The following is a 27,649-nucleotide window of genomic DNA, read 5'->3' on the forward strand; positions in this document are numbered from 1 at the left end:
GGCACTCGAGAGGCAACCGCACATTGATGTTTCTCTCCCTTCCTCCTTCCCTTTCTCTAAAAAAATAAATAAAATCTTTAAAAATTTTTTAAATATTTTAACTCAGTGTGGGTTGAGTGCTGGCCTGCGAACCAGAGTGTCACTGGTTTGATTCCTGATCAGGCACATGCCTGGGTTGTGGGCCGGGTCCCCATGGCGGGTGCGTGAGAGGTGGCCACATGTTGATATTTCTCTTTCTCCCTTCTTTCCTTCCACTCTCTCTAAAAGTAAATGAATGCAATCTTTTTTAAAAAATCCAACAATTCATGATAAAAACTCAACAAACTAAAAATAGGGGGAACTACCTGATTTTGATAAAGAATATCTACCAAAAAAATACAGCTAATGTCAAACTTAATGGTGAGAAGTCTGCAGCTTTCCCACTAAGGTCAGAATCAAGGATATTTCCCCTCATCACTGCTTTTTTCTCTTTAGTGGTTGATTAATTGACTGATAGATTTTTAGAAAGAGAAAGAGAGACAGACACAGAGACAGAGACAGACACAGAGACAGAGGCAGACACAGACACAGACACACAGACAGACACAGAGACAGAGGCAGACACAGAGACAGAGACAGAGACAGACACAGAGACAGAGACAGACACAGAGACAGAGACAGAGGCAGACACAGAGACAGAGACAGAGGCAGACACAGAGACAGAGACAGAGGCAGACACAGAGACAGAGACAGAGGCAGACACAGAGACAGAGGCAGACACAGACACAGACACACAAACAGACACAGAGACAGACACAGAGACAGACAGAGACAGACACAGAGACAGAGGCAGACACAGAGACAGAGACAGAGGCAGACACAGACACAGAGACAGAGGCAGACACAGAGACAGACAGAGGCAGACACAGAGACAGAGGCAGACACAGAGACAGAGGCAGACACAGAGACAGACAGAGACAGACACAGAGACAGAGACAGACACAGAGACAGAGGCAGACACAGAGACAGACACAGACACAGAGACAGACACAGAGACAGAGGCAGACACAGACACAGAGGAGGGGGTTAGCCCTCTTCCCCCTTTCCCTCGTCGGAGTGGCGGGTCTGGAAAAGAGACCGAGAGCTGGAACTCCGGCAGCCGACTTGATGGACTATGAGGGTCCCTGAGGAAGGAATGCAAGGGCTGCGAAGATTTTGTTTTGCTTTTGTTTTCCAGAGAAATTGAAATAAAATGGCTTCAGGCTCAAGGATATTAGACTAGCAGAAAATAAAGTTAAGTGGAAGTCTGTCTGCTAAATGCAGGATCCCTACCCCCAATTTATTCCCTCTCTTTCCAGAATGCCTCCAGCCAGGCGTACGCCCCATAGGCAAATGACTGGAGGATTCTTCTCCCACAAAACTGAATTGCTGCTGAGAAAACACAAGTAGATGCTGATATCTGAGGGTCTTTTAGCGAGAAAGCTGGTTTGCTTTCCTTTTGCCACAAGGAGACAGCGAGCCCACAAACTGAAAAGCCATGCCTCTGATTCTTACTTCCACTGTCCGTTTGTTAGAGCTCTACTCTTACGTATAAACACAGCCCAGGGTCATCTATAATTTAAGGAAAAACTCAAAGATGAAAGAGAGAGTTCAAAACAAGCAAATAAACAATAAGACCCCCCCCCCAAAATGCCTAAGAAAGATACCCATAGAAATAATATGGGAGTTGGAAGAAACTTAAAAAATAAAGATTAACGCCCTGGCTGGTGTGGCTCAGTGGACTGAGTGCAGGCCTGTGAGTCTTAGGGTCACTGGTTCAATTCCTGGTCAGGGCACATACTGGACTGCTGGGCAGGTCCCCACTTGGGGACTTGGGAGAAGCAGCTGTCAATGTTTCTCCCACGCACTGATATTTCCCTCCCTCCCTCCCTCCCTCCCTCCTTCTTCCCCCCTAAAAATAAATAAATAAAATCTTAAAAAAAATAAAGATTAACATCCTCAGTTATAGATGAAAATATCACATCCACGAAAAACAAGAAAAGGCTATGAAAAACGAACAGCCAAAATATAAGAGCAGACTCTAGGAAATTAATAATGAAGTAGAATTTTTAAAATTAAAAGAACTATTGGAAGATAAAATGCAGACAGAAATTCACACAGATGCCAACGGAAGAATAAAGATAAGAAAATTAGAAAATCAGTCCAGAAAGCTCCAATAACCAAGTATAGTCCAGAAAAACAGAGCTAGGGAAATGAGGGAGAGAGATAATTAAATAATACGAATCCTTAGAATTGGAGGATGCCACTCTCCAGTCTGAGGGTTCCCAATCCCAGGGAAACACAGTAAGAAAAAGACTGACCCCAAGGTCATGGCTGTGAAATTCCAGACCACTGGGGATGAAGACAACACCCTAAAACTTTCCCCAGAAAAAAGTAGGCCATAGAACATTCAAGGCCATGGGAATCAGAACGGTATCATGCTTTTCAACAAAAACTAAAAGGTAGGAAAAAAAATTTTTTTCAAAATTCTGTGGCAAATGGACTTTCAATTTAGAATTTTATTCCCAGCAAAACATCTGCCAAATATTAATCAAGAGCAAAGTCATTCTGGACATGTGATGACTGAAAAAACCCTCCCGTGGACCTTTCCTTAAAGAACTACTAGCAGATGTGTTCCAACAAAACACAGAAGTAAAATAAGGAAGAAACAGACACGTGGCCCGGGAGACGAGAGACTCCAACAGAGTCAGCCGGACGAAGGGAAGTCCCCGGATGACGGCGGGACACCGCCCAGACGGTCACTGTGCACAGACCGAGAGCACACGTGTCTAGACTGGCGGGGTGTGGGGGCCTGGGAAGAACTCCAAAATTAGAAAAAGAGAAGAAAAGAAAGGAGCAGGAGAAATTAACAGAATGCCTCCCCACTTTTAGGATCTTCCACCACAACCTCTTCCCGGCCTTTGAAGTCTGCACCTGCTCGCCGTGGAGAGAAAGGAGCAAGCAGCAAACCGCGCCTGCCGCTGAGGCGACCGCACTGTCTACAGAGTATACGTAGGATGCATACGATACGTTTGAGAACATGGAAAATAACGCTGCTGAGTTTTCCACAGCTCTTAACAGTCTGGAAGAAATGATCAACAGATTAGGTCACAGAAGGAAAAAAATCAAGAAACACAGTGTAAGCGTGTTATTTAGAAGAACGGAGGTAAGTTCCAGAGCTGAAGATTGACATTTCTGTGCAGGAGACTCCCCGGTGGCCGCCTCTGGGCTACAGGACGGCAGGCTTCAGGGGTGGCCTGCGAGACCCCCTGAGGCCCCTCCATTCCCTCCTCGGCTCTCCCTCGCTCCCCGACCAGCCGGACGCAGGGGCAGGCCGCTAACTCTGGGCTCTACACGTTGGTTGTGGTGGCAGCCTGTTCATTCTTCGCCCCCCCTGCGAACCAGCAGCGCTGACCGCTCCCTGCTGTGTCCCCTTTTGAAGTGTTCTCTTAGGGCAACTTGTAGCACGTTACTTATTTACATATCTTTTCCCCCTTCCAGACTGCGGGGACTTTTATTTTGTATCCTGAGCGCCTGGCATAGAAGGTCTTTAGTCAGTGTTTACTGGGCCTGTCTGTGCCTCCATTCTCTATTCTGTAAAATGGGAGTGACGGTATTTAACAGGGTTTGATGAGATGCAGATAAAATAAAGGGGGCACGATGTCTCTGTCTGAGGGCACGTCACCCGTTCCACCCCACGTCACTGACTGTGCCCCGCGCTCTCAGGCCTGGCTCGCACAGCGCCGCTTCTCCCCCGCACAAGGCGCCGATGGAGACCGGGTAGGCGGGCCACAGCCCACACAGAGCAGTCAGAGACTCGGATGAGGTCTGGTGCCTGGGGGCTGGAGAGGAGTGCAACTTTTCCTTTAGGTCATACACTGTAAGGATACAGGCTTATCTCTGGCCTTCTTTCTTTCTCTGGGAAAAGGGGCAGCTTGGAAAATAAGCCAGCAGGCGGACAGAGGGAGGGAGAGAGAGCCTGGAAATGTCACTGAGCCCTCAGGGCCGATGTGTCTGCAGCCACTTGTCTGTGGGCCACCTGGTTACTGAAGCCACTGGCTTGTCCCCCGCTCACGCTCCTCTGAGCTGCTTTCCTGGCGCTTGCAGCCAAAGAGCTCCGGCTGATACAGTTTAGAAAGCACAAACGCTTGGCACAGAGCGCATACAGAATCATCGGTGCCTCTTTCTACGACCACTAATAATAAAAAATAAAATGAGAATGGAGGGAGTCGCACGTAAAAGCCAGTGAACTTTTACGCATTCTTCTCCACATGCTAAGGATTCTTCCGTTGTTCATTCACATTGCTACTTTTCCTCTGGCGTTTTCTCAAACCAACCTTAGAAGGAACGCGGTCTCCCTCTGGATGCTCCCTCGAGACTTCTTTTTCAGCCCCTCGTTGAGGGGGGACGGCTGGATGAACCTGTGGTTGGCCTTCTTCTTCTCCGCCTCTCTGTGGTCCACGTCCTTCAGCTCCCTGCGGGAAACACAGGGGCACGGAGGGGAAGACTGAGGGCCAGCCCGGTCTTCCCTCTCGTATCTTTGTCCGCAAAGAGGGGCCCACATTTACAGCCGCTCACTGCGTCTGTGCAGAGAAACGGGACAGAGCGCTGCCCACACAGCAGCAACGCGGCCGCGTCTGTGTGCCACGGGTCCCGTCCACCGTGGGGACAGAGAGGAAAACGGGCGGTCCCTGAACTCAAGGGGCACATATCCAAATTAGGAAGAGAGCTGAGGGACTCCACAGTCTGCAAGGAGGCTGAAGCGTGAGCTTCGAGGGCGAGCTCAAATTCAAGTTCGGACTCTGCCGCCTGCTGGGGGACCTCGGGCAAACGGTGTGACCTCTCCGTGCCAGTGTGCTCATCTGAGCGCCTGCAGCGGTAACAGAGCTGGGGCTGGGGAGGGGCTGGGGTTACCCCAGGTCAGGAGCTGGCACACAGGGAGGGCTCCATAAATGCCGGCCGTGTTTCGGTAAGCTTGGGGCACACCGAATGGGGAACGCCGCCTTGGGTCATGAGTGTATCAGCTGACTTCCGAAGTGTGAGCGCACACTGACTTGAGGAAGAAGCAGGTCATGAGTGTTCAAAGTGGACAAAACAGCAATAAGTACAGATGTGAGAGGAGCGGGACGCTGGGTGCAGCTCCACCTGCAGGTGCACACTGGCTCTTCCTCCGCCGGAGGGGAGAACCTGGCGGTCACTAGCTAGCAGTGACACCGTCCTCCCCACAACCCCAGGTTCTGTCACTGCCAGGTGGAGCCGGGCGCTGAGCCGGACATCTCCTTTCATGCCCACACCCACGCCCACTCCGTGAGCACCACTGGGGGTGTCCCCAGTGTGCAGGTGACCCGAAGGCCTCCCAGGGCAAACCGGCAGGGGACGGGGCAGCTGTGCCTGCACCGCGGCCCGGCCCGCCTCGGGCCGAGCGCGCTCACTGACGCGCCCTGCCGGGGAACTCCGCATGACTGATGCCCCGAAAGGGCCCTGGCCCACCTACAGGTAACGTTCCGCATCGACAGTTGTCACCTTCCGTTTGTTATATCTACCATTTAAAACAACATTTAAAATTTGAAAACACACGAAGTTTATATATAAAAGTGCAGAAAGCAGCATGCTGAACACTCCTCTAACTTCAACAGTTACCAACAGAAGGTCCATCTCGACTCATCCACTGCCCCCTTTGCCCCCCGTCCCCACACGGGCTATTTCAGGGCAAATCGCAGACACCACATCATTCTACCCAGAAATACTTCATTACAGACATCTCTAAGACGACTCCTTAAAAACAGCTGCGAAACTATTATAATCCCCTTTCAAAGGGAGCACGGCAATAAAAGGAATTCCCTAATATCATCTGAAACCCAGCCGGTGTTCCAATAAAACGATCTGGTCTCTGTTACTGTGGAGTTTCCATTCTGACCGTTAAGAAAGCTCAATGTGCTTAAGATGTTCCAGGGCCAGCCCCGTGATGAAAAACTGCTTCGATGCGCTACGGAAGACAAGTGCTGGAACCCCACTGCCCCCAGGGGCCCCAGATACCTGCGGAAGGTGTCCTGCAGGTCCCTCAGGTACTCATCGAAGTAGGTCCACTCGCTCCAGTAGAGAAGGCTCAGCTGCCGCAGGGCGTCCTTTCGCTTCTCCATGTTGCACAGGGTCATGCTGATGACGTCAGCATAGGTCAGGCTGGACTCAGTGGCCTTCACGGTCAAGGAGAACCCACCCTGCGGGTTGGTGCTGACTCTGGGTGTTATGGGAGGGGTGACTGGGGTGTGGGGAGGAGGGGCGGGGAGACGGCCGAGTGGGGAAACTCTCTCTGTGGACGGTGCAGCCGGAGCCTGAGCAGGAAGCGACTCTCTGCGCTTTGACCTTGACCTGCTTTGGGAGGAGCCGTCCTCCCTGCGGCCAGGCTGCTCCCCAGCTCTGAATAAAGCCCTTCTCCCTTCCCGCTGGTGCAAGGGCTAGGTGATGCTTTTCTAAGACTGTCACCTAAAAGTCTCACTCTGTTATCTTAGTGGCGGATAGGAAGGAACTGCAACTTCTTCTCTCCTTGCAGGTCCAAGGCCTCGTGGCCTCGCTCGTGTTGTTTGTCGAAAGATTTCCTCTGCCTGCCGTCACCAACCCCTCCACCCCGCCCCTCCTGGGTGGGTCAGAACCTCAGCTGCACTGGTCGCTTGTTGTGGGTGCCCAGACAGGACGTAAGTCACCCTTTGTGTCTCCACTTCCTCATCTACAGAACTCATCCATATATTTTAACATATCCCTACCTTAGACGATGGCAGTAATAATAATGAGAGTTATTTATTTAGTACCAGCTGTATGCCCCTCAATCCTGGTCACTACACCGCTGGCCTGGTTTAACTACCCTTATTGTAGGAAAGAGACGACAGCACAGATACTGAGCTCAGGGCTGAGCTGTGCACCTGAGCTCTGAAGGCCACAGGTTGCTAGGGGGCAGAGGGGGGACGACTCAGACCCGGGCCCTGTATCCCCGACCCAGGCTTCTTCCACTACACTGTGCAATCCTGACAGACCGACAGGTGCTACAAGGAACAGCACTTTATAACAATGAAGTGCAGAGAATTGTGGGTAGTTATTCTCTGCCTATAGACATGTAAGTAGGTTTGTGGACATGAAGCGCTGAAAGGCAGCAGCTGTAAGTCCTACCTAGTTCGTTACGGAAGCTCCTCCTGACGGGCAGCTACAGGTCGCTAGGGACCATTCAGGCACTTGTTGCCCGCCAGGCACCACAGGAAGCCTTGACCTCTGTCGTGCCTGCACTCTGTGCAACAGGCCTATGGGGAAGGGACAGTCATCCCCCGTTTACAGATGAGAAAGTGAGGCTCGCAGGGAAGCTAGAACTTGTCCAAGAGCCCTCAGCTGGTGAGCAGCTGAGTGGGTTCCTGAGTCCCTTTTAGGACACGGCAGACCCTCTGTGGGAAACTGCTGAGACTCGGGCCACCGACACGTCACAGCTGCTTTCTTAAGGTCTGAGCTCCTCATACCAGATCTTTAGGGTAAATGCCAGTGGGGCCAGGACTGTGCTGGTGTGTCTGGGGGCGGGGTGTGTGCGAAAAGGGTGTTAGAAAAAACACACGCCTAGACACCGAAATCCTGCTCAGTACATACTCCAGGGTCCCTGAGCACCTGGGAGGCATTACTGAGTTGCCAGGTATGTGAGAGTATCCAGTTAACGCTTCCATTCTGGTTCATGGGAAGGAACTTTGCACACAGGCTCATTCAGCTTGCGCAGGGTCCCACACGGCCAGCTCGTGAGGCAGATGAGGATCTACATGAGCAAGATTCTGACCCTGAGGCATCTATCAACGGAGGCTTCTATCAATGGCAACTGCTCTGTGCCAGGCGCTGTATTAAGTAAGGGCTGGATGCCTCTCCTCTCCCCTCTCCCCTACCCTTGCTTCCGGGCAGAGGAAGCAGGGGCCTGGAGTAACGTGCATCCTGCCCGTGCAGGAAAGGATATGGGATGCTCTTGCTTTTCTCCTTCCGGGTTATCAGCACGTCTTGGCCGCTGTGCCGCAGAGTGACGTAGTTCAGGAGGAAGTACACGATCAGAGGGCTCTTCCCGTAAATGTTGAAGAGGCTGGAAGTCAGCTCAGGGTTTTTGCAGGCAGGGTGGGACTGAGCAGAAAAGAGAGGGGGAAGAAAAAGAACACTGTCATTTCACAGCACGTGTGAGGGAGTGAGAAGGCACTCATGTCCTTTGACCCGGTACCTCCGGTTTTGGGGCGCTCTCCTAAGGAAGGTGGACAAAACAAAGAAAAACGGTTTAGGCACAGAGATGTTTACTGCCGGCACTTTTACTATAACAAAGTATCAGAGTAACAGTCATGAAATTATTAATATCCCTAACCAAAGGTATAGTATGCCACTATTCAAAAGTTTAGGAAGAGTTGGCATTAAAATATTGTTTCAGATATAATCGATTAAAACAAGATGCAAAATTGAGCAGATAATATTATATATATGAAATAAATATTTGAAATAATTGGGTTAAAACAATAGGTGAAGCCCTGGCTGGCATAGCTCAGTGGATTGAGCACGGGCTGGAACCAAAGTGTCGCAGGTTCGATTCCCAGTCAGGGTACATGCATGGGTTGCAGGCCATGAGCCCCAGCAACCACACACTGATGTTTCTCTTTCTCTCTCTCTTTCTCTCTCTCTCTCCCCCTCCCCCTCCCTTCCCTCTCTAAAACAAAATAAAAATCTTAAAAAAAACCCTAAGTTCTTAAAAAAAATAGGCGAGAGACTGGAAGCACTGTTACCAAATATTTGAGGGGCGACCACCACACGTACCCTGTTCCAGGCACTGGAGACTCAGCTGAAAATAAGACAAATTCTGGCCCTTGTGGAGCTGGCCTTACAGTTGAAAGAAAAACAATAAGCAAACCAAGAAACAGAGGAATACCAAGATATGGCGGAGTGAGTACTTCAGATAAGACTCAAGCAGGGCAAGGGGTGAAGCGCCGTGTGGTGGGAGACAGGAGAGGGGGGAACCTTCTGCAGGGTGGGCAGGGAGGGCTGCCCTGAGGAGGGGTGATCCCGGCAGATGCTGACGGGTGGGTGGGAGGAAGGGCTGTGCGATGTTCCGGGCAAGGGGGCCCCCCCGAGGCAGATGAGAGCAGCGTAGGGTAGCAGGGGGACAGAAACAAGGCTGGCGTGGTTCTAATGGAGACTGTCTGGTGAAGCCGAGCAGGGAGCAGGGCTCTGGGCCCTAGAATCTTCTCTCAGAGTCATGGAAGCCACTGGAAAATCGTGATCCAGGCACAACATTACCTGATTAATTTTCCTAAAGACCCCTTTGATTGGCGTGTGCAGAAGTGGCGGCAGTGGGCCAGAGTGGACGTGAGAAGGGCGGCTGGGAGGCCTCTGCAGGGGCTGGGGGAGCTGGCGGGTGGTCAGAAGAGAGTGAAAAGTGATCGAATACGGCCCTGACTGCTGTGGTTCAGTGGGCTGGGCGTCGTCCAGCAAACCGAAAGGTCACTGATTGGATTCCTGGTCAGGGCTCATGCCTGGGTTGAGGACCAGGTCCCCAGTTGCGGGGCGTGTGAGAAGCAACTGATTGATGGTTCTCTCCCTCTCTCTCTCCCTCCCTCCCTTCCCCTCTCTCTAAAAATAAATCAATAAAATCTTTAAAAATATAAAAATAAATTTCCAATCACGTGCCCACCTCCTTAGGACGCAAAGTCTCATATAGTCTGGCTTCTGATATCCTTATGACTTGCCGTGTAGCTTTCCTCGAGACCCGAGTCTGACCCAAAGGCTCTGTCAATGCAACGTTAGCAGAAAAGGATCATTGGAGCTGGTGGCTGTTGTGAGAAAGAGCGCCTGGCAGACCTCAGTTTCCTTTGAGTGTGGAAAGGCCTGGGTGCGCTGAGACCACTGGGAGATTCCGGAGGAAGGAGCTCAGGTAAAGTCACACAATTTTACCCCATTCGATCCGGTGGCACCATAGGGCAAGCCACGGAGAACTGTGAATAACAAACTTTTCCTTCGAAGGCGCTGGCTCCCCTGGGAAGTCACTCAGTCCCCTCTATAGATTAACAGCCAGGCACGAATCAGCTCCTGCCTTCTGATGGGGAGAGGGGTGGTAACCACGCCTGGGATTTACTTCCTGCGGTCCCACAGCCCCGGTCCCCACAGACGTCAGCGCTGTGCTGCATTCCTCGTTAGGGAAGCGGGACTTAACCAGAGCTTGCGAACTGAAAACACAGGCACGCCCTCGCCCAAAGCGGGACTCGGTGCCAAGGCCCAGGGAGAAACTGGGTGTAAACTAGGGTGACAAACTACGTTGAAACAAACCCGAGAAACGAGGGATATGGAGGTAATAACTGAGCCAAAGCTTACATTTCTCTTTTACGTAATTGACGTACCTTTCATGGTATTCTGTACTACGGAGGTGTCCTCCGAAGTCTTCTTGGATACAGAGTCTTTCTCGCTGTTTGAAATCGCACTAGTAGACTCCAGGGGAGAGGGAAAAAAGGGAAGAAACTCAGTACAAGCGGCAGTGAAAGGAACACAAACAAATATACCCGCGATTTCCCAGGTATTTCTGATCGTCCTTGCAGAGGGACGGCTGTCAGGCACGGCTGGACAACTCGGCCCTCCACCCAGCAGCGCGGTGGATGGAAGTGGCGGAGGGAGAAAACGCATGGGCTGCGGCCAGCGGCAGGCTGCCGGCTGCGGTTCCGGTCCCAGCTCTCCGTGCAGGTCTCGCGGGCCTCGGTTCCCACGCGGGTTCTTATGAAGTCGGCGAACGCATGCAACGTGCGCTGTGAGCAACGCAGCCATTGCTCACGCAATCACCACGCCTCCTTCCGCAAACACGCAGTTGAGCCACTACTAATGTGTCTGGCACTGGGAAGACCCTGAAACCTAGCCCCTTTCCAGAGGAGCCCCTCGTCTAGCAGGGGAGATAACAGTAAACAGACAATTATACTATGGTGTGGAAGGTACCACATATTTATTAGAGAGGCAGTACAAATTAGGATTAGGTTTGTGTGTGAGCGACAGGGACTCAAAATAACAGTGGCTCAAACTAGGTAGAAATTTCCTTCCCACGTGAGAGTCTGCTGGGATAAGTCCTTAGAGCCTCTGACTTATTCTGGCTCCTGGTCCCACCTTTGCTGAGATAGAACCCTTGTTTTCAGGGTCCAAAATGGCAGCTAGAGCTCCAGTCATCACGTTCGCCTTCCAGGCAGCAGAATGGAGAAAATGGCAAAGAGGCAAAGGAGTCATATGAGCCATATGAGCTCTTAAGGCTCCCAGAAACTGCCACATGCACGTCCACCTATACCTCATTAGCTGGATCGTAGTCACATGGCTACACAGGGATGTGGGGGCGGGGGCTAGGAAGTGAAACCTTTTATCTGGCCAGGTATGGGCCCAGACAAATCCCAGAGGTGCTCCTTCTGCAGAGGTAGGGGACAGCAGACGTTGTGGTGCAACTAATAGCAGGCCAGAAGTGGCACGAGCGGAGTGTCCCTAAGGCGGCAGAGTGGGGGACGCTTGATTCTGTCTGGGGGAGAGCTGGAGGGTTTCCAAGCAGAGAAGTCACTTTTGCTCTGCCTTCAAGGATGAGTAGGAGTTTAGTGATGCTCAACAGATGGCCCACCCAGTGGCACACAAGCAGTTCACCAGCCTCAACAAGCACCACTTGGCTTTCGTGTAAGTGTATCTGAACAGGAGGAAGAAGGCTGAACGGACTTCCCATACACCGGGCAGCTGGCTGTCCGACAGCTACTGATGTTTACAGTGATGAAGTGGTTACTGGGGCTTGTTAGAGAGAAAACACTCCCAGGGCTCAGTGAGGCATCATGCTCATCCTTAACAGGCCTCGGCGCTACAGCAGAGCAGAGAATAAACGCAGAGTAGCACTCCGTAGAATAAACGCAGAATAAGAGTAAGAATAAATGCAGAGTAGACTCTGGCAGCACGACGATGCAGAAGGAGCCCAGGCTGACAGCGTCCCGGTGTCTGCTGAGGTCAGCTGTGTGGCCTGGGGCAAGTGCTTCACCTCTTTAAGTATGTCTTCCCGTGCCAGAGACAGATCACCATCGCCGACCTCACAGGAGTGTTGGAAAGGACTAGCGAGGATATATGCGAAGAAAATCTGCACGGCGGTGGGGGGGGGTGGGGGGTGGGCGGACACCCCCCAAAGTACTTTTCCATCTAGCCTCGTGTCATGACCAGCGACCACCCCCCAGGTGTACGAGGCTAGGCGACCATTGCTGGGATGGCGGCTACAATCAGACTGCTCGGGGCCCCTCCCCACCACGGCGGCACAGAGGACATGGGACCATTCTACCCAGGCGGTCACCCTGCAGCTCAGATTCTGCGCTCTGAGAGCTCATCTGTGGTGGGGCAGGGCAGCAGGAGAGCCAGGGTGAGATTCTACGGGGGGCGCCTGGAGACATGAAAGGGGAACGGGCTCTGAGATCTCGTGTTGGTGGGTATGGGCACACGCTGGAGGGACTGGGGTCAGCACTGTCATTGACCCTGACAGTACCTGTGCTCTGGCACTCAGGAAAATTCAGGGCACGAGATGACGGGGCAGGGAGTGCAGAGATGTGGGGCTGGCCAGAAGCCACTGAAGCTTATGGGGGCTCCGAGGGGTCTGGGTTTGCGCCTCCCTCCTCACCTGAAGACCGGGGACTTTCTTGCTCTGGGCAGTCTTCTGAAAAGAGGATGTCTTAGAAGTGAGTAAGGATCGCTCTCGTCCTAGGGAAGAGACAGAGTTATTTATCAATTCTTCCCTGTGCTGGTGTGACTCTGCAGACTCCGAGCTTTGAGACGGCCCCCTCCCTGGACGCCACAGCAACAGCAACAGCAACAGCAAGAGCACTGGCCCCAGGCAAACCAGAACCACCCGTTGAGCGGCTGGACTGGGTACCCCTTCCCAGGCCTCTCAGCACCCGTATTCCCTGCCGCAGCGCCCAGCCCCCTGCAGTGTCACTGTGTTGCCTGCATTTGCCAGTAGACTGCTGGTGGGGTCTGTGCTGGCCTCCAGTGTGCCCCCAGTGTCGACACGGTGTGGTGCCTGGCGCGCGGCGCTCTGCACGCGGCTGCTGAGTGCAGTAAGAAAGTGTGCCTTGGGGGAGCTGCTTCTCCGAACTCTATTTCCTCCTCTGTGGATTCAGTGTGTAGTTCGGCTCATTGTGAGGATTAAATAAAAAGGGCAAAGAGCTCAGCATGGTGCCTGGCACACAGCAGACACACAGTAACTGGCATCCACTGTAATAATATAAAGTACTGCCCCCACACCCCAACAATGATGCTGTGCCGACTCTCACTACGGTTAACAAATTGACGTTTCAGTCATCCTGGCGGCTAGATTTGGGGATATACGTGAGACAGAACCTGGCCTGAGGATTTCAGTACTGAGGCCTTTCCCTGCCCCAGCTACACAGGGGCTGGGCGTGGCCTGGGCACGTCTGCCCAGCTGGGCAGAAGTCTGTGAGTGGTACCTTACTTACTCTTTATCCATCTTCTTCTATGCAACATTAATTCTTCTCTCAAGAATCTCTCTGGATCCAGTTTTGAGTAGTCCCAACTGTCATAGCTCTGTGAGCAAGGATATATACCTGAGAGGGAGTCAAAAATGATCAGGAAAACTGCAAAAGAGAGCAGGGAGGCAGAAGACAGAGGCCTCTGAGACGCCCCCTGCTGGTCGTGGAGAGGCTGGCCTTCCAGAGAAGCATCATCCCCACCCCACACTGGCACTGTGGTCTTGGGTGTCCCTTCCTGTCTAGGAGGCATCGGTCTCTTCATCTAGGAGATGCAGGAGGTGAGGCCCACTCTGCCCTCCTGACAGCGTGGGTGTGAGGATCCGATCAGAGCCCCCCAGGGACCTGTGAACCTGTGACGTGCTGCACAGATGCAAAGGCACTGTAATGACTTGTCTTCCCGTCTGTCTCCTCTGCTTTTACTGAACTCGGAGCTCGCTGAGCACAGGTCTTACGTATCTTTCCACCTCCAGGGCTTAGTACTGGGCCCGGAACATGATGAATCCGTACTTAGTAAATTATGTTCAACCTATTATCACACTTAGCTAAGTACCAGAAATAGGTTCACCCTAAATATTTGATGGAGACGCTTATGGGATTAATGCTTTTCTTTCAAGGAAACCGAGTGTTTCAGGGTCTTGGCTTCTTGGAACCTGAACCCTCAGACATCAGAGGGGCTCCAGTGTCTCCCTTGGGTCTTCGGTTTAGGAAAGGAAAGACCAAGGGTTGATCGAGATAAAAGGTGAGCCTCTGTGCAGAGCCGTTTGCTGGACAAAGTCAGCAGACAGGAGGTTTGTTGTTACTGGGGATGGATTAGGAAAAGGAGGCTCAGCCTTGGACAATAGGGGGATGGGGCAGAGAAACAGAGAGGAAAGAGGAGGCAGAAGGGCAGGGTGGCCAAAGACCTAGCTCTATGGGGACTCGGTCTCAACGCCGGGGTCTCAATGGCTGCTCCCCATTTGTTCGCTGCCCAATGTCTTTGATCCCGAACATGTCGAGAGGATTAAGCGGGGGTGCAGAGAAGAGCTGGCGTGGTGGACTATTGCCCTTAGACAGGCCTGCTTGCAAGACTGGCCCTTAGCTGGCGCCTGGGACCTGGGCTGGTAGACATTTCCTTATACTGATATAAACTTTCCCTAACTACCCAGAAGAAATGGATAAATAGGAAATCTGGACAGACAAATAATGGGTAAGGAGACCGAGTCAGTAATTAAACCCCTCGCCCGACAAAGAAAAGCCCAAGACCAGATGGTTTCACAGATAAATCTAATAAAATTTAAAGAATTAACTCCCCCCCTGGCTGGCACAGCTGAGTGGATTGAGCGTGGGCTGCGAACCAAAGCATCGCAGGTTCGATTCCCAGTCAGGGCACATGCCTGGGTTGTAGGCCATGGCCCCCATCAACCGCACATTGATGTTTCTCTCTCTTTCTCCCTCCCTTCTCTCTCTAAAAATAAATAACTAAAATCTTAAAAAAAAAACAAAAAACAAAAGAATTAACTCCAATCCTTCTTGAGTTCTTCAGAAAAAATTGAAGGGAATACTCCCAAGCTCATTTTAGGAGACCAGCATTATACCGATACCAAAGCTAGCTAAGGGTACATTAAGAAAAGAAAATTACAGGCCACTATTCCTGATGAGTATTGACGACAAATTCTCAGCAAAACCCTAGCAGACAGAATTCAGCAGCACAGCAAGAGGACCACACACCACTACGAAGCGGGATTTACCCTTGGGGTGCCAGGAGAGGGTGACGTGCACACGGCAAGAAATGTGAGACATCATGTTAATAAAATGAAAGATAAAAACTACACATTCACCTCGATAGATGCAGAAAAAGCACCTAACAAAATTCAACATCCTCTCATAATAAAAGCCCTCAAGAAGCTGGGCACAGGAGAAGCACACTTCAACATAACAAAGGCCACGGGTGGCAAGTCCGTGGCTACATCGCGCTCCACGGCGGAAGGTCTCCTTCTGGCATCAGGAGCACAAAGCCGAGTGGCCCACCCCTCCCACTCCCAATCGACACAGTTCTAGAGTCCTAGCCTGAGCACGGATAAGAGGCAAAAGATATCCAAATCAGAAAGGAAGAAGTAAAATAGTCTCCGTATGCTGATGACTTGCTATTATATATAGAAAACCCTAAGGATTCCACAAATACCATTAAAACGAATAAATGAATTCAGTAAAGTTTCAGGATATAAATCAACACACAAAAATCAGTTGTGTTTTTAGACGCTAACAGAGAACTATCAGAAAAAGAAATTTTAAAAAACCCATTTACAATAACATCAGAAACAATAAAATACTTAGGAATAAATTTAGGCAAGGAATTAAAATATCTATGTATTGAAAACTAGAAGACATTGATGAAAGAAATTGAAGACACAAATAAACAGAAAGATATCCCATGTTCAGGGATCAGAAGAACTAATATTGTTAAAATGTCCTTACTACCCCAATCCATCTATAGATTCAATGCACTCTCTATTGAAATTCCAAAGGCATTTTTCACAGAAGTAGAAAAAAAAATCCTAAAATTTGTATGGATCCACAAAAGACCCTGAACTGCTGAAACAATCTGGAACAGAACAAAGCTAGAGGCATCACACACTGGTTTTAAATGATGTTACAAAGCTATAGGAATCAAAACAGTATGGCATTGGCATTAAGACAGAAATACAGATCAATGACAGAATTGGGAGCCCAGAAATAAACCCACACATATGCAGTCAGCTACTTTTTGAAAAGAGAGCTGAGACTACCCAGTGGGGAAAGGACAGTCTCTTCAATAAACGGTGTTGGGAAAACTGAAAATTCACACGCAAAAGAATGAAATTAAACCCCTATCCTATACCACTTACAAAATCAATTTAAAGTTGATTAAGAATGTAAGTGTAAAACCTGAAGCCATAGAACGCCTGGAATAAAACCTGGGGGAAAAGCTCTTTGACATTGGTCTTGGCAATGGTTTTTTTTGGATGTCACACCAAAGCACGAGCAACAAAAGTAAAAATAAACAAGGGGGCCTATATCCCACTAAAAAGCTTCTGCAGAGCAAGAGAAAAACCAAAATGAAAAGGCAACCTCCTGAAGGGGAGGAAACATTTGCAAACCATACACCTGACACCCAATGAGGGCTTAATACTCAAAGCGTATAAGGAACTCCTACAACTCAATAGCGAAACAAATAGGAAATGGGCAGAGGACCAGAACACACACTTTTCTGAAGAAGACACACAATGACCCAAAGTACATGAAAACGTGCTCAGCATCACCACGGATCACAAGGAAATGCAAACCCGAACCACAGGGAGATGTCGCCTCATGCCCACGGGAGTGGCCGTCACCACAAAGGCAGGAGACACGTGCTGGCGGGCGGGGGAGAAAGGGGACTCCGGTACTGACGGCGAGGACGTGACGCGGCACAACCACTCCGGGAAACAGTATGGGACCTTCTCGGAAAACTGAAAACAGAACTACCCCGCAGTCCAGGGATCTCGCTTCTGGATACGTAGCCACAGGAAATGGAATCACTCTCCTGAAGACGTACTGCACCTCCACATTCCCCGAGGCGTTAACGACAACGGCCAAGGCACGGAACCCCTGAACGCCCACCCGTGGGCGGCGGGCAAAGAAGAGGCGGCGCACCCACACACAGACTATTACTCAGCTGTGAAAAGAAGGAAATCCCGCCGTTCCTGACAACTCGGATGGACTCGGAGGACATTATGCTAATGGGAATAAGTCGGAGAAAGACAGATACTGTATGATTTCACTTAATGTTTAGAATCTTAAAAAGCTGAACTCAGTTTGTTTTTTATTTCCATGTGTCTGGTTCTATTTTGCTTGCTTGTTTGTTTTGCTGATTAGGTTTCACTTATAGGGGAGATCATATGGTGTTTGTCATTCACCACCTGCCTTGTGTCACTCAGCATAATGCTCTCCAGTTCCATCCGTGCTGTCGCAAAGGTAGGAGCTCCTTAAGTAAGCAAAACAGAACCAGAGACATGGAGATACAGAACAAACTGACAGTAACCAAAGGGGAGGGGGAAGAGGGAATGGGGCAAAGAAGGGGAAGGGTCATCAAGGAACATGTATAAAGGACTCATGGACAAAGCCAAGGTCGGGGGAGGATTGAATGTGGGAGGTGGGGGTAGGTAGGACAGGGGAGAGTAAAGGGGGGGTGCGGAATGGGGACAACTGTCATTGAACAACAAAAGTTTTTTTTAATTTTAATTTTCTTTCTTTCTTTTTTTTTTAAGTGCCCTGACTGGGAATTGAACCAGCGATCCTTTGGTTCTCAGGCTGGCACTTGATCCACTGAGCCACACTAGCCAGGGCCTAATTTTTTAAAAGATGAACTCAGAAGTGGAGAGTAGAACGGAGGCTGCCAGGAGCTGGTGGGTGGGGGTGGGGAGATGACAGTCAGAGGTACAAACCTCCAGCTACAGGAGGGGCAGGGGCTCGGGACCTGACGTGCAGCACGCTGCTGGCGGCTCACAGCACTGCACGGTCTACTTGAAACCTGCTGCGAGAGTGAGTCCTCAAAGCCCTCGTCGTAACAGCCCCCACGACAATGGGAACTGTGTGAGGTGAAGGACGTGTCAGCCAACCATGTTACGGTCAGCACTGTGCAATGAGCACATTTATCAGAGCATCACACGGTGCCTCAGACTCACACAAGGTCGCATGTCCCTTACATCTCAGTACAGCCAGGGGGAGACGGTTTCCGTGGTGGGTAAGAGTGGTTCGCCGTGCAGAGACTGCTCGGAAAACGATGTGGTTTATGCCGAACACCCGCCCTCCAGACATTTGGGTACATGACATACAGACATTTGTCCACATGACCAGTACCCAGTAAAAACCTCGGGTGCTGCTTCGAAAGTGAGATTCTGGCCAGAAATATCACACACATGTTTCATTTCTGTGGCAGAAGGAGAGAGTTCTGCGTTAACTCATCACGGGAGGGAAGGGAGTGAGGAAGCCTGCACGGGAACGCCCCCGGACTCTGCCTGTCTTTCCCCGTGAGCTAGCTGTGTATCCTTACCGCATCACGGCAATAAATCTTAGCCGTCAGTGCAACAGGTGAGTTCTCTTCGCCAGTCTCCTAACGTGGGAATAGTCCCCGAGACCAGAGTGCTCCCTTTGCCCTGGCTGGTGGGGCTCAGTGGCCTGGGCACCCTCCCGAGAACCGAAAGGTCACTGGTTGGATTCGCTGGTTGGATTCCCAGTTGGGGCACATGCCTGGGTTGCGGGACAGGACCCTGGTGGGGGCGTGCGAGAGGTGCCCATGTTTTTGTCATACAGCGTTTTTCTCTTTCTCCCTCCCTTCCCCTCTCTCTAAAAAGATGTAAGATCTTAAAACAAAAAGTGCTTATATTTGCACAGTGCCTAGTACACAGGAACCTCTCGATAAATGGTAGCTTTCGGTGTGACCTCAGAAGATGCCTGGGTTGAGATGGGGGAGGTGGGGAGGAGACAGAGAAGCCGCTGAACAGCAAAGGTAGCACTGGCACTGTGTGTGCTGCACCCGGTGGGCCCCCCCGGCGGCGCCCGGCGCAGGGCGTGTGGGAGGGCAGGACATTCTAACCGGCATGCTGCTTTTGGGTTCCTGAGCTCTGGGCTGGACACAAAGGAGACGAGAAATGTCTCAGAACTGTTTTGGGGAATCAGGAGAATTCTATTCTTAAGCTCTAACCGTACACTTCACTTGCTTTAATGTCAAGGAGAGCAAAGGACAACTGCTTCAGTGGAGGGGGGCGACGGCAAATAGTAGCACACTTGGGAAGAAAAAATACGTGCAGAACTGCTTTCCCCGGTAGAAAGCAGGCGCCTCCTACCTGCGATCCACAGGCTCATGGTGTTACAGACGTCGGACTTGAACTCGTGCGAGTTGAACCAGGACTGCGGGAAGCAGCAACAGAAGCTGGTGTACAGGCCCTTGCTCAGCAGTGATGGCAACCTCTGGGGGGCAAGCAGAGCTCAGGCAACGTTCTGGACATTTCTACTCCCGGGAAAGATCCCCCGACGTCAGAATGGGCCTGTGACAAAATCCTCTACCTGACACCACGCTGCCTTCCTGGTTATGAGGGGAGCGGTTTCTGCCTGCGGCTGCCCCTCAGCTGGGCGGACCCACAGCCCTACCTGGGGACCGCTTCTCAAACACGCTAGGCCGGCCACCCCTCCTCCAGCTCCTCTGTATGTGGTCCGGCCTCAGCCCCGTCCGCATCCTGGCCGAACAGCAGCCCACAAGAGGACAAGACACCTGTGGCCAGCCCACCTTGTTGTCCCCCAGAGATAATACCAGTAAGCACTGCTCACTGGTTTTTTTCTATGCACAGGTGGTACGGTCTGTTCACTCTGGTTGAACTCAGATTCTACAATTACCTTTGGTTTTATTCATTTAACATTATAACATAAGCGCTTCCCCAAATTATTCTAAACTTTTTGGGATTTTTACCCCGATACTGGCCTTCATAATCTTGTGCTGAGTGGGGTTATCAAAATTTACTTAACCCCCGCTGGTAAATATTATCCTCTTTCCAAGACTTTGCATTACAAATTGTGCTGAATAGTTATTTTTACTTATTAAACTATTTCATTGTCTGGCATATATCAGACGGTCAAAATTGTTGAATGACTGCATACATGCACGAATAAAAGCAGCTTTTCCTGGATATTAAATTACGTCTTCCAGGAGCTGGGGCGACAGTGCTGTTGATGACAGCAGCTGTGATACCCTGGGGGCTTATCACGCCCAGATGCCTTACAAGCGCCGCCCCACTGAACCCTTCCTTGAGGCAACTCGGCGAGGGGGGCATCATCGGCGGAGGCGCAGAAAGCCAAAGAGACTCGTTCGGTGGTCACTTAACCACGGGGATGTAAGTGCGTCCCAGCGTCACGGTACTAATCCCCCCCACACACACACATTGCGACACTGCCGCTCCCTACGTCCTTGACAACACTGGGGTCTGGGTAGAAAGGGGTATTGGGTTATTACTGTTCTCATTCATATTTTTAATTACTGTTAAGGGTGAACTTTTTCTGGTGAAGTTCTAGTGTATGAACTTTGTCCACCGGCCTGGGGACCGTTTCATTTCCTTCTTACTTACTTGTAAGAGTTTTTCTGTTGTGTGACATATTCATATACGGTACTGGTGTTTTTGCCTGGCTTCTCATTTGCCTTTTAACTTTGTACTAATTTTTTAAAAAAATTTATAGAATTAAATCAGTCTTTTCCTTTATGGTTGTTTGGGATCGTATTTAAAAAGTCCTTCCCCACCCCCAAATCAGGCAAATGTTCACTTATATTTTCTTCTAGCAATTCTTTTAGTACACGTATACGCATGTTCATATATAAAATAAATGTGTGTTCTACTTTTAATTTTTAAATTATATGCTTATTTAAATGCTTCAGAAATACACAGAATAGAAAAGAGCCCTGGCTGGTGTGGCTCAGTGGGTTGAGCACCAGCCCATGAACCAAAGGGTCACGGATTTGATTCCTGGTCAGGCCACATGTCTGGGTTGTGGGCCAGGTCAGGTCCCCAGTAGGGGGCGCGAGAGAGGCAGCCACACATTGATGTTTCTCCCCCTCACTTTCTCCCTCCCTTCCCCTCTAAAATTAATGAATAAAATCTTTAAAAGCAAAAGAAAAGGGAGTCACTTATAACCTTATTTCCCAGAATATAACCATTGCTAAGAGTTTGGAAAATACTTGCCAGACTTTCTTCTATTTGTAGGCACACATATGTATTCCATATGTGTTTTTAACATAGACTTGTATAAATTGCTTTGTTTTTCACTTAAAATATATCATTATATCTTTCCCAGCCAGTACAGGGTAGGGTAAAAGTGGGTTTACAGTTGTGAATACGTGCTGAAAGAGGGTTCATTCATGTATCATTATGTATTAATTATTGTATTATTTTCCATCCGAAAAACTGTAACCCCACTTTGACCCCAGCCCGCATACACAGACCTGCCTCACTGTGTGCAGCTGCTGCGTTCACACTCAGTGTGTGAACACACAGGACTCACTGATCACTCCCTCATGGGAAGAGGTGAAGGGCACTCTGCCGGCATCGGAAGCGAACAGATACCGTGTGTGAACTTTTCTCCCCAGCAGTGGCCGAGACTCACCTTTAAGACAGCCTCTTCGTAGTGGGACCTGGACCCGTGGAACAAGAGAGAGGCGTAGTGCTGTGCTATCCGGTCGAACAGCTTGTTCTGGACCTCTCTGTTTGGCTACCGGGAAGACAAAGAAGGAATTACTGCCCTGGCTGGCGTAGCTCAGTGGATTGAGCTCGGGCTGCGAACCAAGGCATTGCAGGTTCAATTCCCAGTCAGGGCACATGCCTGGGTTGCAGGCCATGGCCCCCAGCAACCGCACATTGATGTTTCTCTCTCTCCCTCTCTCTCTCCCTCCCTTCCCTCTCTAAAAATAAATAAATAAAATCTTTAAAAAAAGAAGAAGAAATTACTAGAGTCCCTTGTCAAAAGAGCCAAGGGCTGAGATTCTTAAATAAGAATTTCTCAAGCCCTGGCTGGTATAGCTGAGTGGATTGAGCGCGGGCTGGGAACCAAAGTGTCCCAGGTTCGATTCCCAGCCAGGGTACATTCCTGGGTTACAGGCCATAACTCCCAGCAACCACACATTGATGTTTCTCTCTCTATCTCCCTCCCTTCCCTCTCTAAAAATAAATAAATAAAATCTTAAAAAAAAAGAATTATCACTTAAAAAAAAAAGAATTTCTCTTAATTTTAGGAATTTCATTCTCAGGACATTTAGCCACACGTTATTTAGGAAATAACACAGCAGTTTGTTTCGTAGGTTTTATACAGCGTGTCAAGGGGCAGAGAGCTGAAGGTCCTGACTTTATTCTCAGCCCTGCCCTTGACCCAGTCTTGCGACACGGAACAGTGGAATAGTCCCAAAGCTCGGGGAAGCTGCGAGACAGGGGGCAACGGCTAAAGTGCAGGGATGAGGATGGGCGTGGGAGGGGAAGGGGTGGGGTGACAGGGGAGGCTGCAGGGGTGGTCCAGAGTCAGAGGGGCTTACAGCCCATGGTAAGGAGGTCAGGTGGGACCTGTGCCATGGGAAAATAATCTGAGCAAGGGAGAGAAGCAGTCAGATGTGCACTTACCTGGAACCTCTCGTGAAAGATCCACCAGAAGCTATCCAGCCATATGGCCCTCAGAGAGGGAGAGGAGAGATACTTCTCCAGTTCCCTCTGTGAACAGAAAGACTTGGACAGAAACAAAGTTCACATTATTATTGTTGCTGTTACTGTTCTCGTTCTATTATACACCTGGAGTCTCAGCCAGACTCATAATCGTCTCTACTCAAAACCTTCCTCTGATCCTTCGGTGTCCCACACTTTGTCATTGTTACCAATCACCCCATTTTCCCACCAGCTATCTTTGGAATCAACTTAAAACACAAACACCTGCCCCTGGCTGGTGTGGCTCAGTGGACGGAGGGCCGGCCTGAGAACCAAAGGGTCACTGGTTCGATTCCCAGTCAGGGCACATGCCTGGGTTGCAGGCCAGGTCCCCCAGTAGGAGGCGCTCAAGAGGCAACCATACACTGATGTTTCTCCCCCTCTCTTCCTCCCTCCCTTCCCCTCTCTAAAAATAAATAAATAAAATATTTTTTAAAAAATTAAAAAATATATATATCCTGAGAGTGTGCACTCAGAATGTTTTGCTCATCGAATACGTGACCAGAACAATCTGAAGACCAGTGCTCCGGTAGAAAGAATCCAGGCTTTGGAGGTAACATGGGCTTGGGGTCTAACCTCAGCCAAGTCACCTGCAAACTGCGTGGCCCTCAGTGACTTGCTCAAATGCCCTGGGGTGTCAAACCGGGACAGCTGCGTCTGCCACAGGGTGCCGGAGAAGCTGGGGCGCTGCCGGGTCCACGGCCGGGCGGCACACGGGTGAGCTGCCCGCTCTTGCTCACCTTGCCACTGAGGGTGCTCCTCTCGGACTGGACCACGTTGTCCACCATGTCACAGAACCCCACGCCGTTGGGCAGTTCATTTGGCCTGGAGACGTCAAACTGGGTGCACTGGTACAGCTCTGCCAGCAGGTTTTTATCTGCTGTTTTCTGAAGCAAAAGAAGCAGAATGTGAAAACGGGGCTCCATCATTCTGACGGTTTCCCACAATAGGGCATCTTCCCCTTCACGACCTTCCGGAATGCTGAAAAGAACGGGGCGCAGGCACGACCCCCACACCCCTAACCAAACACCCACTCACACTGTTTCTCTTTTCCCTTTCAGGCTGTGAGCACGTGTGTATAGATGTGTATATGAGACTGCACTTTACACACACACGTGCACACTGATATCCTGCTTAACTTTAGATTTTTCACATTGCTACCCTGTCTTCAAACTTCTCATCTGAAATGACACATCCTAGCCGTGACCGGTGTGGCTCAGTAGACACTGCTCCCCAAAGCGAAAGACTGCCAGTTCGATTCCCAGTCAGGGTTTGTGCCTGGGTTGTGGGTTCAGTCCCCAGTCAGGGCGCGTACAAGAGGCAACCAATCGATGCTTCTGTCTCACATCAACGTGTCTCTCCCTCTTTCCTCTCCCTTCCCCTCTCTCTAAAAAAAAAAATTAAATATAATAACATACCCTATTAATAAGATGGGCTATAATTTAATTAACGGTTAATTACTTCCAATTAATACTACTGCCATTATATTTAAATTCATGATAAAACTGGGAACATAGTTTCCCCCCTCCTTGGGTTATTTATTTAGTATGACTTTCTCAAAATGTCAATATGAGGTCAAAGAATATAACTATCCTTATGGTTCTTAGTATATATATCATTAAAAGGATTTTTAAAGTAAAAATAAAATAGGACTAAGAAAATGAAAAACTATGGAAAAGCAGAAAGAGGAAACCAACTACCAGCAGCCACAGGCGCCTGCTGGGAACGTTCCAAAGGCGGACCTGCTCTCTGTTGGGTCGCGGTGCCCGCACGGGGCCGGGGGGTGGGGGGACCACTGACTGAACGCACTGACGCCGAGTAAGGTAGCCTGAGCTCAGACGCCAGCTCCACCATTTAGCGCTATGCCACCTGGGGTAGGACATTTAAATCTGGTCGGCCACCATTATGGGTCATAGGACAGTTTTTCGATGCTGATTCTCAACTGTTGAACTTGATGCTGCGTGGGAATTTTCTAAGCTAAAAGATTTTAAAAAGATAGCAATGCTGTACTGTTCACATTCTCCTTCACTGAAGGGCACTGAAGTAGCTGAAAGAGCAAGCTCAGGGGAATCCTAACGGGGAGGCTGCTGGAGAGGGCCGGCAGCGTCTGGCCGTGGGTCCGAGCATCTGAGCAGGAAGTGGGGACTGGCCATCAGCCAGGCGTGATGGCGGACAGGCCAGCTACGCCTGAATCTCAGCTTCTTGGGCATCTGCAGGGACCGCTGACTCGCCCTGGGGTGTGAACAGGCCCTCGGAGCACTGCGGCCTGGGGGCTCTGTGAGTGCGATCTGAACTCACTGTTCACAGGTTCTGCAAACAGACAGACGAGCGACCTCTGGAACACCCCCCATTCTACCCTCTTCAGGGTGCTGTGCGAAATTCTAGCATTCTTAAAACACTTTAAGACCCTCCACAAAGAGAATTCTGTGAGTTCCCGCACCGCCACCATCCAGGTGCCCATTATGCCCCCTCCTCTCAGGAACAAAAGGGACTTCATGCCTCGCAGAAGGCGGTCAGAGACCAGGAGCAGGTCCCTTACCCTTTTAATAGTGGACGACTTGACGCTCCTGGACTCCGGGCCGCAAGGAGCCTGTGGTTTCCTTTGGCTCGTGTCTGCGGGAGAATGGAAGAGGCACAGGGCGTGAGTAGCCGCGGGGCCCGCTGCTGCCGCTGCAATTACAGCTCTGACTTTTCACTCGCCCTGAACTGCCTGGTGACCCTCGCATCCCTAGTCTCACTAGATCCCACCTGTGTTGCTGACTTAGTAAGAGTCCCTTCCTGCCCTGACTGGCATGGCTTGGTCGGTTGGGCATCGTCCCGCAAAGCAAAAGGTCGTGGTTCAATCCCTGGTCAGGGCACATGTGTGGGTTACGGGCCGGTCCCTGGTTGGGGCATGAGAGAGGCAACTGATTGATGTTTCTCTCCCTCTCTTTCTCCCTCTCTAAAATAAAATAAAACCTTTAATTAAAAATTAAAACCCAGCCCTGGCTGGCGTAGCTCAGTGGATTGAGCGTGGGCTGCGAACCAAAGTGTCGCAGGTTCGATTCCCAGTCAGGGTACATGCCTGGGTTGCAGGCCATGACCCCCAGCAACCGCACATTGATGTTTCTTTCTTTCTTTCTTTCTTTCTTTCTTTCTTTCTTTCTTTCTTTCTTTCTTTCTTTCTCTCTCTCTCTCTCTCTCTCCCTCCCTTCCCTCTCTAAAAATAAATAAATAAATAAAATCTTAAAAGAAAAAGAAATTAAAACCCAGACTCCCTTCCTTATTTGATCAGACAGACCACTTGAGCCAGAGAGGGAGCCGGGAGAGGCAGACAAAACATGGGCTCTGGAGTCAGGCTGGGATGAGCCCGGACCCGCCATAGACGGGACGGGACGCTGCCGGCCCCAAGCTGCTCCTCATCTCCAGAGCATGTTCGGTGGCACCAGCCTCACAGGTTGGGGCATCGGGAAGACTGAACGGGGGGGGGGGGGGGGACACGGTGAAAGCACCCGGTGCAACGTGGAACGTAGCAGGTGGGTCTCGGAATGGTACTGTCCTCCCCTCCTTTGTCGCCCAATGTTAAGAAGTCAGGTTCAAGGCTCCTTCAGAAGAGGACAACAGTATCCTCGCCTGAAACTCTGGACTCGATGCATTCTACATACTGAAAAGCCAAACCCCGCAAAACCCCATCAAGGCCATGAGAAACAATTTTTGCCTCTGTCTTCCGAGCCGCTGTGACTTTGCTCTCTTAAAGCCTTCTTCTCCATCTCGAATCTCTCAATTGCCTTCAAAAACCAGAAAGAAATGAGACATTAGGGATTGATACAAATACTGGCGGATGGTGGGGGTCAGGGAGGAGGCATTTCTCCTGTGGGTGTGCCAACGCCCTGAGCAAAGTTTGGGACTGCGCCTTAAGCCTTTCCCGTGGCTGGCAGGGCGTCGGTGGCCACCGACCTCAGGCGCCTGAGCGTCGCCACCAACACGTCCCTCAACCCCCGCCGCCTCACACTGCCCCTCCTCCTGGCTACACCTCCAAGGAGCACAGGCCTTGGAGCCATTCCCAACACGGCCCCACAGGTTACACACTACTGCTTACGCTCTCTGTACGAGGGGTCCAGTAACACCTACCTTTCGGGGTTCTTGCAAGGATCAGATAGAAAGTATCGAATGCATCTTAAAATACAAGCACGGAGGCTACCAGAGAGGAGCTACTCAATAAAGACTAACTATTATTATTATTATTATTATCAGTGATTACTATACACGTGACCTCTCAAGAAATTTCTCTTGATCTCTGACGCCTCCTCTCCTACCCCCGCCCCCTCCTGAGGAGGAAAGCAGGTTGCACGCATGTCGGCAGCCTGACCGGTTGTGCCGACCATCCGCCCGGAGCGCAGCGTGCCTGCATCGCAGAGCTGGCAAAGTGGCGGGCTTCGGTGTTCTCGCCCTCCGGGAACTCCCCCCTGTGCCGAGAGCCACGCCAGTGCCTGGGGAACATGAAACTGCGGGGTTTAGGGTTCACCCCCAGGGCGACTTGTGTGAGCAGGAGCAGTCGGGGCTGCCCAGCGGGGGCGGGGCCTGAGGGCTGGGGGAAGAGGCGAGGCACGCGTCTCCCGGGCTTGATACACTGAGACGCCCCTTGGCATGTGCGCAGGCGCGAGCGTGTGGGAACGGGGTCCCGTCAGCAAGGCGTGTGTCCACACCGTTGCTCCGGTCAAGTGCGCAAGGATGAGGACGGTGAATGGGTGGGTGGGTGGCAATGCAGCAAAACAGCGAGGTCTCTGCTCCTTCCCAGGATGCCGCCACAGTCAGGGCCTTGGGAGGACGGAGGGCCCTGCACACCGAGGGAACGGAAAGGACAGTGGAGCGTGGGACAGCAGCGAGTTTTAGAGGAAGCGATGG

General features: G+C 50.8%; 1 protein-coding gene across 1 annotated transcript in view; it reads right to left on the reverse strand.

Moving 5' to 3' along the window:
• FAM227A (family with sequence similarity 227 member A) overlaps window positions 1-27,649 on the reverse strand; it is a 34,734-nt gene that overhangs the window by 1,387 nt on the left and 5,698 nt on the right. The window contains exons 3-14 of the mRNA XM_036019635.1: window positions 25,305-25,378; window positions 23,506-23,652; window positions 22,688-22,789; window positions 21,684-21,788; window positions 19,382-19,505; window positions 13,506-13,613; window positions 12,671-12,750; window positions 10,404-10,491; window positions 9,701-9,795; window positions 7,994-8,151; window positions 6,055-6,207; window positions 4,356-4,493 (exon numbers count right to left, since the gene is read on the reverse strand). Of these exons, the coding sequence (XP_035875528.1) occupies window positions 4,356-4,493; window positions 6,055-6,207; window positions 7,994-8,151; window positions 9,701-9,795; window positions 10,404-10,491; window positions 12,671-12,750; window positions 13,506-13,613; window positions 19,382-19,505; window positions 21,684-21,788; window positions 22,688-22,789; window positions 23,506-23,553 (1,199 nt within the window). The 5' untranslated portion in view covers window positions 23,554-23,652; window positions 25,305-25,378. The remainder of the gene's footprint in view (window positions 1-4,355; window positions 4,494-6,054; window positions 6,208-7,993; window positions 8,152-9,700; window positions 9,796-10,403; window positions 10,492-12,670; window positions 12,751-13,505; window positions 13,614-19,381; window positions 19,506-21,683; window positions 21,789-22,687; window positions 22,790-23,505; window positions 23,653-25,304; window positions 25,379-27,649) is intronic.

This window comes from Phyllostomus discolor, chromosome 2 (genome assembly GCF_004126475.2).
Source record: "Phyllostomus discolor isolate MPI-MPIP mPhyDis1 chromosome 2, mPhyDis1.pri.v3, whole genome shotgun sequence".
Taxonomy (NCBI): domain Eukaryota; kingdom Metazoa; phylum Chordata; class Mammalia; order Chiroptera; family Phyllostomidae; genus Phyllostomus; species Phyllostomus discolor.